This window comes from Brachionichthys hirsutus, chromosome 24, assembly GCF_040956055.1.
Source record: "Brachionichthys hirsutus isolate HB-005 chromosome 24, CSIRO-AGI_Bhir_v1, whole genome shotgun sequence".
NCBI classification, from domain to species: Eukaryota; Metazoa; Chordata; class Actinopteri; order Lophiiformes; family Brachionichthyidae; genus Brachionichthys; species Brachionichthys hirsutus.
Window position 1 is genome coordinate 488,698 of NC_090920.1, and position 12,803 is coordinate 501,500.

The 12,803-nt window shown below is 51.1% G+C and overlaps 1 protein-coding gene across 3 annotated transcripts in view; it reads right to left on the minus strand.

Moving 5' to 3' along the window:
- Positions 1-12,803, minus strand: part of dmd (dystrophin) — a 61,902-nt gene that overhangs the window by 11,372 nt on the left and 37,727 nt on the right. Inside the window, exons 60-69 of one of the 3 annotated variants that reach the window (XM_068756540.1) lie at positions 11,914-12,086; positions 11,672-11,828; positions 10,629-10,740; positions 10,272-10,540; positions 9,692-9,838; positions 7,673-7,736; positions 6,221-6,281; positions 4,690-4,725; positions 684-745; positions 519-593 (exon numbers count right to left, since the gene is read on the minus strand). In XM_068756540.1, the coding sequence (XP_068612641.1) occupies positions 519-593; positions 684-745; positions 4,690-4,725; positions 6,221-6,281; positions 7,673-7,736; positions 9,692-9,838; positions 10,272-10,540; positions 10,629-10,740; positions 11,672-11,828; positions 11,914-12,086 (1,156 nt within the window). Of the gene's footprint in view, positions 1-518; positions 594-683; positions 746-3,593; positions 3,888-4,689; positions 4,726-6,220; positions 6,285-7,672; positions 7,737-9,691; positions 9,839-10,271; positions 10,541-10,628; positions 10,741-11,671; positions 11,829-11,913; positions 12,087-12,803 lie in introns of those variants that run through there. The other 2 variants (XM_068756539.1, XM_068756541.1) reach the window with 2 other exon arrangements.

Below are 12,803 nucleotides of genomic sequence, written 5' to 3' on the forward strand. Positions count from 1 at the left end.
TTGAAATTCTCCATAAATATTGGTGGATTCTGCACGGATTTCATCTTCAGGACTTTTTAAGTATAACACGTTAGCTCGCGTTAAACTTCCTGTGTAAATAATAACCTCTGGTTTATATCCTGAGGGACAAATGGCATTTGGCGAGGCAAATGAAACGGACAAAAATGCAAACAGAAAGACGAGGAATAAATGCGAGCGAAGGGTTAAGGAAAAAGAGAAGGCCCCACCAAACGCCTTCGCTGGGGTTCATCACCAGACCCGGTGGCGTTTATTTTTAGCAAACCTTCGTAGGATAAATATCGCTCGCGCGCTTTATGGCTGCAGGCGGATGAAGAACCGCAGCGCGTCACGACGGCGGCTCGCTCTCCAGATCCGTCCGTGAGACGGATGAGCAAACCGAAGAAGAGATGAGAACAGGACGGAGGAAGAGGAGAGGGAGGAACGAGGCCGCAAACGAGGCGAGAAGAATCGAGGGAGCGGAGGAGGAGCGACGGTAACGACAGAGGGGAGGAGCTTACGGCAGAGGGCCTTCTGCAGGCGTCTGAGCTTCATGGCGGTCCGGTAGGCCGAGAACCGGACGTTGTTCAGGTCGGCTGAGGGGGGAGAGACGAGACGGAGGTGAGAATGGAGAGGAGGGACGCTCTTGTATCGAACGTTGAGGAGGAGGAGGAGGAGGAGCTCACCCAGAGACTGGTACAGCTCCGCCATCTTGGGATGATCCCAGCATGTCGTCTGGGTCTGGTGGCTGGAAGAGAGAGAACGCCACGTTAAAACGGCGTCTGACGACAGAACGCGTCGCGAACGGCGTCGTCCGGACGGAAACCCGGACGCGTAGCAAACGGCGTCGTCCGGACGGAATCCCGGACGCGGAACGGGAGTCAGAAAGTTGGAGCGTCGGCTCATCCCGCTGCAGGACGGTTCACATTAGAGGCACGCCTTCCAGCGCCGAAATGGATCTCAGCTCCCGATGAAGGGGATCAACGTCTCCCAGAATCCCACACGCTGACACTAATCCTTTTTGTGTTTGCGCGTTTCTCCCCTCAATCTCATAAACTTGGGAAAAATAACACAAAATAACAGCCGCCTCGTCACAGCGGGGGGGGGGGGGGTGATGGATGCTGTGTCATTCCCTCCTCATGACCGCTGCACGCCTTCCAGACCGCACTGAGGGACGAGCATTCCCACACCAGAATAGAGATACTTTCTACATTCAACAATACTCACTTTTTATTTGTATTACTTTATACGCGTTCATCATTTCTGCGCTCTAAGATGATTGGACGCCTCTTTGCTGCTTTATTCCCTTTCATTTGGTGCCACTTCTTTCACGTCTGAATGTCCCGATCGGCTCTACCCCCCCCCCCTTCATGGCGTCTTTAAAACATTCACCCTGAAGAGAAACGCCATCAGGGAGACGTTAAAACCGCGCTTATCCCCAAAACTAATCACGTCACCGTGAAAGAGAAGAGGCGCTTTCCCTCGCCGTTATAATTATTACAGGAATCTAGAAAACGACCAAAGAGAGACGACTTAAACGCCGCCAGCTGACTGTTTGCTCCTCCCGCAGGAGGTGAAGGGGGCGGGGGGGGGGCAGGACGTCTCCCTCAACGCCTCTCACCTTCTGTCAGTTGCTTAACAAATGGACATTTGGCTCGTGCGCCGGTTCTGGCTTCTGATTTGAGCGCACGTGCCAATCGGGGAGGGGGGTGGGGGGTGGGGGGGCACGTCTGTGCAGCTTTCGTCATCAAGTTAAATATAGGAGAGTTAAAAACGGGGGGGGGGTCCAGTTAGAATGAATTATTTGAAGCCATTCCCGTTTCTGCAAACACGAGAGCGATGCAACGACGCACAGACGCGTCAGACGCCCGGCGGCCCCCCCCCCACGTCCTTTGAGCAAGGCAGCCGAACCGGCTGCTGGTTGCATCAGCGGCTCAGAAAAACAAGAACGTAATCATGAGCCTCGAATGAGCTTTCTGTGGGGGGGGGGGGGGGGGTGAAAGGAGCCGGGAAAACTGAGGGGACCCCCCGCAGAGCTGAAAGGAGACTCTAATTATTTTCCCTGGTGGTAATTTACCGTAATGATTCGGGGAACACGACTAATATCCGCTTTCAGGAGAAGATCTGGCTCATAATCACTTTAAACAATCAATAATAATAATAATTAAGCGCGGAATATTCTTAACGGCACAAAACCACAAACTGCACGGCAACGCCGCACTTTTTGGATCTCCTCCATTCTGGATTTCATAAATGAGTTTTTTTCCCTTCCCGGTTCAACGTCTGACATCCAGCCATGGATTGATGACGTCACAGCTGATCAGGAGCCAATCGAAGCACGGCGTGCAAATAAAGCAACAACTTTCGTGCTGCTTTGTATTTGAGGAACCCCCCCCCCAGATTACGGGCGATAAACATCAAGTCATGTCTGAACAGAGCAGCCCTGCTGCCTTTCATCCATCAGCTGTATTCAGTCAGTCACACGCACGCACGCACGCACACACACCCTCACACGCACACACAAGCCGCACCAGCAAGCCCATATTCCTCTGCACCCATTTGAACTCTGGAAGCGCACACGCACGAAGATCCACGCAGAACCGTCCACGTTTGCGCGGACAATTAGACCCGGTGTCGTTCCGGTGCGACCGAAACGCCGCGCACGGTGCGTGACGCCTCCGCGCACAAAAAACACGGGCTGTACTTTGCTGGAGCTGGAGGTGATGAATCTGTGGAGGAATGCAAACACGCACGTGAACGCATCTCTGCTTTAAAACAAGCCTATGGGGGTGGGGGGGTCTCGGTGTGGGGGATCTCTGCCCCCCCCCCCCCCCCGCCCGCCAGTGCGAACGGGTTTACCGCATCACCATCATTTAGCACCGGCACTCACTTCCGAAGCTGCTCCCGCATCGCAGCGCTCCGACTCCGGGAGGAACGAGCCGATCCCCGGGGAGCAGAAACGAAGCGGCGTCCCGACCCCCTCCCGCGGTCCCGACCGAACGTCCTCCGCCACCGGAGAGAGGAGTCCGAGATTACCGTGTGGGTGCGTGGGTGCGTGCGTGTCGGTGCGTGTTCCTGCGGTGGGTTGCAGGGGCTGACTGGCCGGAGGGAAAGACGCGGGGACCAATTTCACCGGAATGCACTAAAACATCACGTCCGGTCGTCATTTCACAATAAAAGCACGACAACGTGAAAATCGGACTAACACAGCGTGTGTTTACGGATGTGACGTCAAAGCCCACGTTGCTTCATGTTATTAACCTGAAATAATGTAAACGTAACCGCAAAAACAAATTAAATATAATTCATAAAGCATAGAAATTAGATCAATATTATATGTATTGGCAGAACTGAAATGAACGATCCCCCAAAATCATGTAATTAATAGAAATAAAAAATAAAATCTGCTTCAGCAGCACTGGTAGGAGTTGCTTGCATTTCTAAAAACACACACAAAGCCAAAAAAAGATGTTTATTTCTATTTTTCAAATCTAAAATTGATGTCTTCTGTTATAGAAACTTGAACAATAATTATATGGCAGCCTATATATCTGTGCTGAATTTCAAGAGTTGTTTTGCAATAAAAATATTTCTTTTTCAACTTCAATAATAGTAAACTCACTCAATAAATATGCACAACGGAGCTAGAAAGCAAATTCGCAAAGATTGGGGGCACCAGCATTTTCTTTTTTTGCGACAGGGTAATGCTTTTATTGTGAAATTTCAACTGCGCCTCATTTCCGTCCAGTATCGTCGTCTTCGGGTGAATTTACCGCACTCAGCGAGACGAGGCGGAGCTGAAGCTCATCGCCTCTGCCTCCCTTCCCCCCATCCCACTATTTCTGAAAGCGAAGGAGCCTCCACACCATCCGAGGAGGTTTTTCACCTCCCTGACAGAGAGGGAGGGGGAGAGGGGGAGAGGGGGAGAGGGGGAGAGAAAGAGAGAGAGAGAGAGATTCCTGCATTCAAGGCCATATGAGAGAGAGATAGAAAGAGTGACAGAAAGGGCGAACGAGGAAGAGACAAAAGGGAAAGGAGGTGATGAAGCAGATAGATAGGTGCCTTATTTGGCACACAGGAGAGATAGAGAGAGAGAGAGAGAGAGAGAGGGGGGGGGGGGGTGTCTCTTTGCTTTGGGAATCAGTGTTTGAGAAATGTGGGCCGTGCTGCACCAGCAAAGAGACGGACAGCCTGTAATTTGTGAACAAGTCTCAACTGTTATTTCATCCAACCACAACAGCAGCGTGTATTTATACCTGAGTGTGTGTGTGTGTGTGTGTGTGTGTGTGTGTGTGCGTGTGTTTCCCAGGATTCTTCTGGGATGGAGGAGGACGACGGAGGGGCATTGATCAAACACAACAAACCTTTTCCCGATTTGAGCCGGTTGGTCATCGTTTCGCAGGCGGCTACGTTTTGCGTGGGAGGTTGTGGATGAGCTCACTTGCAGCAAATCAAACGCACCCACGCAGAACGGCGCGTGTGTGCGTGTGTGTGTGTGTGTGTGTGTGTGTGTGTGGACTGTGGAAGGTGGAAGTGGGTGAAAGTGGACGTTCGGGTTTGAAATGAAGTCCTATGAGGACAATTTAGGGCTCTGTTGTGACTCCTACATTTCCCATAATGCCACCCGGTTCGATTCTCCCAGGACCCATTTTCCTTCCTTTCCATTGTATTGCTTGCATGTTTTCTACTCACAGGGTCTCGGTCAGCTGCTGGGGTCCGGCTTCATCTCTGCACGTGAAGAAGAAGAGTTCGTCACTTCCTTCCCTCCCTTCCCTCGACTTCCTGTCTCTTCCTACGGCGTCTCGCTCGCGGGTTAACGTCCACGCCAAACAAGTTATTGCACAATCTCTCGAGCGACCAAGCATGCGACTTCAGTCGTTAAGCGTTAACTCAAACACGGCAAACCGCTAGTTGCTGATTACCGAGACAGGTGCACCCTGGGTAATAAAGAAGTGAAGTAACCATTAAGCCCGTTCAAGACGGGATCAACATTAAAAACAGAAGTCACTGCTTTTCCACCTGGAAACCAGAGGAGGAGGTGCTACGACAGGAAGGGGCGTGGCCAAGAGACGACCAAAGTAGCTCCTCCCAGCTCCATGTTGAGGAGACAGTCCGAGGTTCTGGACTTCGATCGTCATTCTCAGAGTTTAGGCAGGATTGAAATTGATTTCATCGATAAGGAGGGGTGAAGAGTTACTACATTTATTTATGTAAACAACAACAACAACAAAAACTTTACTTTCAAGCCAAAAGACTGCAGCAAAGCCCCGCCCACCCCGAAAGTTCCTCCTCGTCGCTTCATCCGCGAGCAAACGGCACAAATATCCTAAAAACACTCGTGTGTAATGACGCGGCAACAATCCCAAACATCTATCTAATTACCTCTCGCCCGCTAACAGTTTTATTTTGCACCCCGCGGTGCTGAGACAGAAGTTGTAAGATTGTGATTTCCGCCGTGCGAACCCCCCCCCCCCCCCCCCCCTCCCCCCTCCTCCGAAACTTCTGCTATCTGCTGATGAGTAGTAAACAGTCCCAGAATTCATCAGAGCGCTGCGGCGCGAACGGAGGACGAGCCTGTTTGGGGACGTAATGAAGTAAACAAAACGGCCATGTTTTTTTGACCTTTCTGGAAACGACTTACGAAGCATCCGGCTGTTTGGGAAACATTCTCCGTGCGAGGTTAGATGTAGGTTTTAGTCTTACAAAGATAATTTATGTAAAAGCCACGGCAGCGGGCGGAACTTATCTTCAGCTAAATATAAAAACAAGTTCATCCCCAACGGCGGGCGATTGCTAAATCGTCCAATCATCGACTCACTCGAGGCGATTAATCATCTGGAGGGGTTGTCATGGAGATTTACGGAAGTTGATCCCACGAGAGGAAGACTTTATAAACTTCCGGGCATGGAGTCATAAAGATATCTAAATAGCATGTTGAATTCCGTTGTATTCCATCTTTTGCATTTAGGATCATTTACCGACGCGAGTCATCAAATACCAATCAGAGGAATGTAATTATTAACGACACAAACGATTAATAGTTTGTTAGCGGCGTTAGCTCATGGAGGTAGCTGTTAAAAAGCCCAAAACCCCATATAGGCGTTAGTGATTTTAGCATCGATGCTAAGCACCGTTAGAAGGTTATTACACCCAAATGGATTCATTTTCCTTCCATGACATCTAACCGGGCGCCTGATGAGAAGCAGCGCTCGCCGGTACTTACTTTATGTAGTAGGGCACGTTGTTCGGGGAGATGCCTTGCTCAAAGGGACTCTCTACAGATCCTGCTGAAACAGAGAAACGCGGGTCACACCAACCGTCTCGCAGGCTGATCGACGGTCCCATTTTACCGCAGGATCGGCGTCCCGCAGGTGGAACCAAAGCAATCAGCAGTTCGCCGGAACATCGCGCGCGCACGGGGAAGTTCCCCAGTAATATGCGATAATGAAAAACAGCAGAAAAACAAGAAATATTGCTCATTATCTCATTTATTATGCCCACAAGGGTTGGCACGGCAACCATTAAAGCTTTCTGGGAATTGTCAGCACAGTTTGGAATGCGTCTCCGACCAATCAGGACGGCTTTGGCTGGAACTACCCCACGCTGTATAAGCGGTATTGTGCCCCCCCCCCCCCCCCGCGGGTCAAATTTGCGTCGCGGGACGGCCGCTAAGAACACAAGGCGCGTCATTCCGGCGTCGCCGCATTATTACGGCTGGGAAACGTGACCGGGTATATTTCAGCCTGTAACATATTCAGACTACTTCATTTGTACACCAAGCGTCGTTGTCACCTTTTGTCCTCCCGCTCTGTTGTTCATTTCTTACAGTGTTTTTTTTTTATTTCAATCACTGGAGCGGCTGAGTGATCTTTTGTTTGCCGTGATCTTTTAATCACTCTGCAGACGAGCTGCAATTAAAACGACACAGAATTGATGAGGAAAAGCAGCCGACGGCTCTGACGAGTGGCTCCAGGTCGACGGACCTAAATGGCAAAACTCACCCTGACGGCATCGCTAGTGTGCCGGTACGCACCATCGTCGTATTTACGAGTCACCATCAGGTTTACGTGGCGAGCGCGAAGATTACAGAACAGAAATAGACGCGTTTTAAAGTGGAAACCAGCAGCACAAAGGACGGATCGATCCTTTTATCTCTCACCTTCTTCAACGTGATGTTTCGCTATAACAAGAGGAAAAAAGCTTTTAGCTCCCGTGTCAAAGGAAGCGAACGCTGCCCGGAGTGTGAACTTATCCCAATTCAATAGCTGCCGCTAGCCAAAGTCTGCCACCCTGAATGGATCGCTAGTTCACCACTGTGAGGAACAGCTAGCAGGGCATGCTAACCGCAGATCCATACCTTACGTCTTTTGTTGTGGGAGGGTTTTTTTTTTTGCTTTTGGAAAGGCGAGAGAAAAAGAGAAAGACAGCAGAGACCATCCTTCATTCATCTCTTTCTGCGCTGCGATAATCAATGAGAGACCGGATCATGATGGAATTCGATAGAGCAGCCAATCGAGCATCGGACTTATCGCATATTCAGAGAGTACAATCCACGAACGAGTCGTTTGTCTAAGTCTTTCACATCTTTCACATCTTGAGGATCTCGTCCACCGTCCCTCCGTGGGACGAGCGCCCCCGTTGGGCGTGGGGCGCGTACCTGTGCGTTCTTACTCACCGTGCAGGAGGCCGAAGTCCCTGTGAGCGTCGGACAGCTGCTTCAGATGCTCGGTGACGGAGATCTGACGGAAGAGGAGGGCGATAAAACGCATTTAAGGTTTGATTGGAGTTAGCGTTCGTCTTTAGCGCCTTTAACAGCCACAGTCCACTGAGGTTAGCATAAAACGCTAGGTTCACCATTTGTTTTCTACCTCATGCTACATGGAAGGGGGAAACAAAGCATGCTAATGATATTATCCAAAGATAATCCTGTCTTAAACTTTAAAAAAAAGGATGAAGAAAAAAGGAAACGTGAGTTGGCGTGTGAAGATGGTCGGATGAGGAGGAGGAGAGCGGGCGAAGACGGGCGTTGGGAAGGTAATTGGATTTGTAGTGGAGCAGGAGTTCCTTTATCACGCATCTTGAGCATGAACAATAAAAAATGTTTCCTGGATGGGAATACCGGGAGAACATTCCTGAACTCTGCTCTCCTTCATACGACGCGCAGCCGATTTCATTCGGCTACCAACGTTCGCCCGCCAGCTCTACCCTTCAAGGTCGCCGAGAGAAGAGACGCCGCCAATAATCGGCGATGCTTTCCGACACGGCGTTCAATAAAATAGCGTTCCCGTGGCAACGCGCGCAGCTTCCGAACCGGAATGCAAAGTTTAAGCAGACGCTGATTGGCGGTGGAAACTGAAACTTTCTCCGGGAGAAGTCTTTGACGCTGAGGGAGGGAGGAAGAGTATTATCTCGTCTGAGTGGACAGATTGCCTGATTACCCCCCCCAGCCTTTTCGGGGGGGGGGGGGGGGGGGGATGAGATGAAGAACAGACGGGGACGTGACAGCGATGGCCATTCCTTCTCGTTACGGCGTTCATTGTGACATGAAACCAAATGATGGCGTTACCTTCGAGTCCACCTCACCCAATCCGTTTCTGCCTGAGCCGCCTTTCCCCGTAGCCACGGTAACCTAATCAGAATTGTATAAATGAGAGGAATGGAATTTGTCCCCCCTCGCCCCTCCCAATCATATTCAACCTTTCGGGGCTCGTGAAAGAACACTGCGATCTAACCGAGGTGACCCGGTGTGCCGGCGCCGCCTGCAGAAACGCTCGCATCAATAGATCAAACGCGCAGGCGCTTAAAAAAAAAAAGCTTGAAAGTCAAGTGCGGCGGGAAATACACACAAACGCGCACGAGACGGATTCACTTACACACGCACACACATTACTCTCCGCCAGCCTGCCGTTAAAAGCGAGGCCAAATCTCCTTGGCGATGAACCACCTGCATTAGAAACAGACTTGGCCGTTAACTTCTCGTTTCTGTCCAAATGATATAGTAAACGCCCCTCCGGCCATTTTAAACCGCCGCGCGCGTTTGGGCGTAAACACAGAGCGAAACGCTTTCCCGAGAGAGGCAAAGGCGCATCTCGCCGTTTGACCGCCGCCCATATCCATCGAGCCGGGAACGGAAACGTCTCCTGGCGCCGACGCGAGTCGCTCAATTCAACTCGTCCTCGTTGGAGACGCAAACGAAGGAGGAGGCCGGGTGATTCAATACGCCGCTCGGGCCTCAAAGGTTGCCACTGACGACGACGGTGCCTTTGATCAATAAGTCGGGTTAGATTCGCCAGTCGAGGTTCATCAATCGCTAAACCGAGAGCTTAGAATGTCCTGAAAACCAGGAAGGTACAGAAACAGAGGTCGGCGTGTTTGAAGTTTGTTACGTTTGTTATGTTCAAAGGCCGTTTGTGTGTGTGTGTGTGTGTGTGTGTGTGTGTGTGTGTGTGTGTGTGTGTGCAAACATCTGTTCACGAGCCAACTTCAGAGAGAACCGGCCGTCTGGACCCGTTCCCCGCTCTGGACTCCTCGGCGTCAGTCGCCTCTCCCTGGCAGCTGATTGGCTCGACGTGTCGCCCCCGGTAACAATCACTGTCTGAGACTTACAGCAATGGCTGCTGCTGGGTTTATTGAGGCTGACTGACACACACCCCGCGCATGGAGTGCGTGTGTGCGTGCGTGCGTGCGCGTGTACCTGCAGCAGCCTCCAGCGAGCGTTGAGTTCCTCGATGCGTTCCAGGTTGCTCGGCGACAGCTGGACGTCGTGCGGTCCGAACGTGGACGCCAACCGGTTCATGTGCGTGACGTCGTCCTTAATCGGGGCGATCTCTTCCTGAAACTCCTGCACGCACACACACACACACGCACGCACGCACGCACACGCACGCCAGCGCGAGGACAGATGGGTAAACAGACACTCTTCTTCACCTCCACCGTGAGAAACAGATGCATCCATCATCTACGCCCCGATGTTTCTGCTAATTTAATGTTTGCTGATGTACGGAGAACATCGAGGGGCGTACAGAAAGTGGGATAAATGGAACAGGAGGGGCGACCAGAAGGGGGGGGGGATTTGCATCTTCCGCTTTTAAGTTGCTGAGGGGGCGTTTTTTCTACATTAATCAATCCAGAGGAAATCATTTTCTCAGACTTTGGTCTTTGGCTGATTCAGACTCGCCCCTTTTACGGCACGGAACACGACGGCGATTCTTTCTCTTCCTTTAATCCATAATAAATAATAGTAAACTGATCGTGAGAATGAGCGCGTTATTGACCTCCACTTTGCCGATGTTCTCGGGCAGCGAGTCGATCGACAGGTCTCCCACGGGCTCCCACGCCTCCTTCAGCATCTCGGCCTGCCTCAGCTGCCCGTCCAGCAGCTCCTCCGCCTCCTGCAGCTCCATCAGCCGGTCCAGAGCCAGCTCCAGCTCCCTCTGCCGGTCGGCCGAGTCGGTATTGAGCCGGTTCCACCTGGCCACGACGTCGTCGGCCTCTTTACGCAGGACCCGGCCCACGTTCTGGGCACGCTCCTCCGGGCTGATGGCTGAGGATCGCCGGGAGGAGAAACCCACAGATGAAGCTTAAAATCCCCGACGGCGCATCTTATACTTCTCTTGACCTTTGCGGTTTACCTCTCTGCTCAGGCGACGGTGCGTTCGGGGGCAGCTCGGACAGAAAGACGCCCACGTCGTCCAGGGCCTCGGTCACAGCCGGCTCTTTGGCTCTCAGGTCCCTCCGGAAGCCCTGTGGCCACAAACACAACGGATGCTAACGACTCGCACGGCGCCCCGTTAGGCAAAGGAGGCGGCGGCGACCCGTAATAATGGCGTCGTAAATGTGCGACCTTAATGGATCCGTTTCAACATCTGACCCGCCCGGCGGCGTCTGACGTGTCTCGGTGTAGATAGACGGGTAGATTAACCGCACAAACGGCGTCCCGCCGGAATGGCCCTCGTCCCGCATTCATTACGGGACACTTTGACTAAAAGCCTTTTTCCTGATGCAAAGCAAGAACTCGCCCTTTTGACGAATTGTTGTTGTTTTAAGCATGAAATGACCAAATCAGCGGCGCCAATCGTCTCACATTTATTTGCATAAATTGCCGCCTAAAATGGGATTTTCATTAACCTGAATGCATATTCCCCCATTTATCCAGAGCCTTTGATTTGCATAATGTTAGAAGGCGAACGGGCGCAGCTGCTTTCGCAATAAAATCGCCAAACTTTTTTTGCATTATGAAAATATCAATCAGGCTATTTTTTATTAGCATCTTATTTGCGCTGGCATCTCGCTGTGGGGTTACGAAAACTTTTTATTACGACTCTGCGAGTCAATTACCAGGGACGGCGTGAAAATCATTGAGGGGGGGGGGGCGGAGTTATTTATATATTTTTGGGAACCTTACACATATTAAAGTTGATTAATTATACTATATTAATCATTCTAATTATTCCAACGTTTCTATGCTAATTCGTGCTCCCCTTGTGTTTTCGCGGAAGGGGTGCGTGACATAAAACGTAAAACCTCGGTGGAATTTTCTTCTTAAAACGTCCTCACCGAAAACAAACTACGGACCCCCCCCCCCCCCCCCCCTCCCTACTGGTAGCTTTTCCACCGTCCCTTTAAATAAAGTCGACGTCTGTCCCGTGTCCCACACACGGCGTTTCCCTCTTACTCTGTGCGCGTCCAGCTGGGTTTGCACGGCGGGGACGTCGCCCCCTACAGGCGGCTCCAGCTCCAGCTGTTGTCCCTTTTGTCTCATCCAGTTCAGCAGCTCCTGCAACGACATGTGCAGCCTCTTCCAGGGGGCCGTCTCTGAGTCCAGGTGGGCCCTTCGGAACGCAAACGCAGCCATTCTTTAAGTTTCTTTTTCCAGACGGAGGATTTCATTTGCATGAACCTCTAAATTCCCCCCACCTCATGCTGAGAGTCTTGTCGCGCAGGTCGCCCCAGCGTTGGCTCATGTTGTCCAGGCGTCTCCGGAGCAGAACGCCGTCCTCCGAGTCGCCCAGCGTGGTGACAATCCTCTTCCCATTCTCATCCAGGGAGTGGTACAGCTCGGCGTGGGCGTCGATCTCTCCCTGGAGGTCCTGGTGAGCAAACAAACACAGCAGGAGTCAGCGAAGAAAAAAAAAAATTAATGGCACGGGCCGTAAACTCTGTCGGAGCACACACACTTCCTTTTTTTGGTAATAGCAACCACCTTTCAGGAATTTACTCTGTCATTGCTCGAGTGCACAGTAATGGGATCAGGATCTGAGAGGGCGATTCGCTCTCTAAAAGCAGCGGCCGACGGGATTGAGCTGTAACGCGGAGCTTAATGCGTCGCGGATGGGACCTCTTGTAGAAATGAAATGTCAAGATGTGATACTCAGGCCTGGAATCAGACGGTAAAGTTTGATAGGGAGGGTTCCACCTGGACGATCACTTCATATGTTCTTGAAAAGCTTCTCGGGGAGCAAAGTGTCTTCGGAATAGCGCAAAACAAATGGCAAAATTCCAGCAGGAACCGGAACGCAACAAATAAAAAGCGTGGAAGTCATTGCAGTAGTTTCCTCTGATCCCTTTGAAGATTTAGAGTCGATCCCAGAGCCGTAAACCTCGGATGAAGTTAAACTTTGAAGTTTCTCGGCCAGAGAGGCTGAGAAAGGAAGCTTATTGTAAGACTTTTGTTTTGCAGGATAAGTCAACATCGTCTAAACCCTCAAACGGAACGAAAACCTTTCAAGCGCGCGTCACACAAACCGACTTGAGTTTCCCAAAATGTCAAAAAACCTTTTTGCATTTTAACGCCATAAAGCAATAAA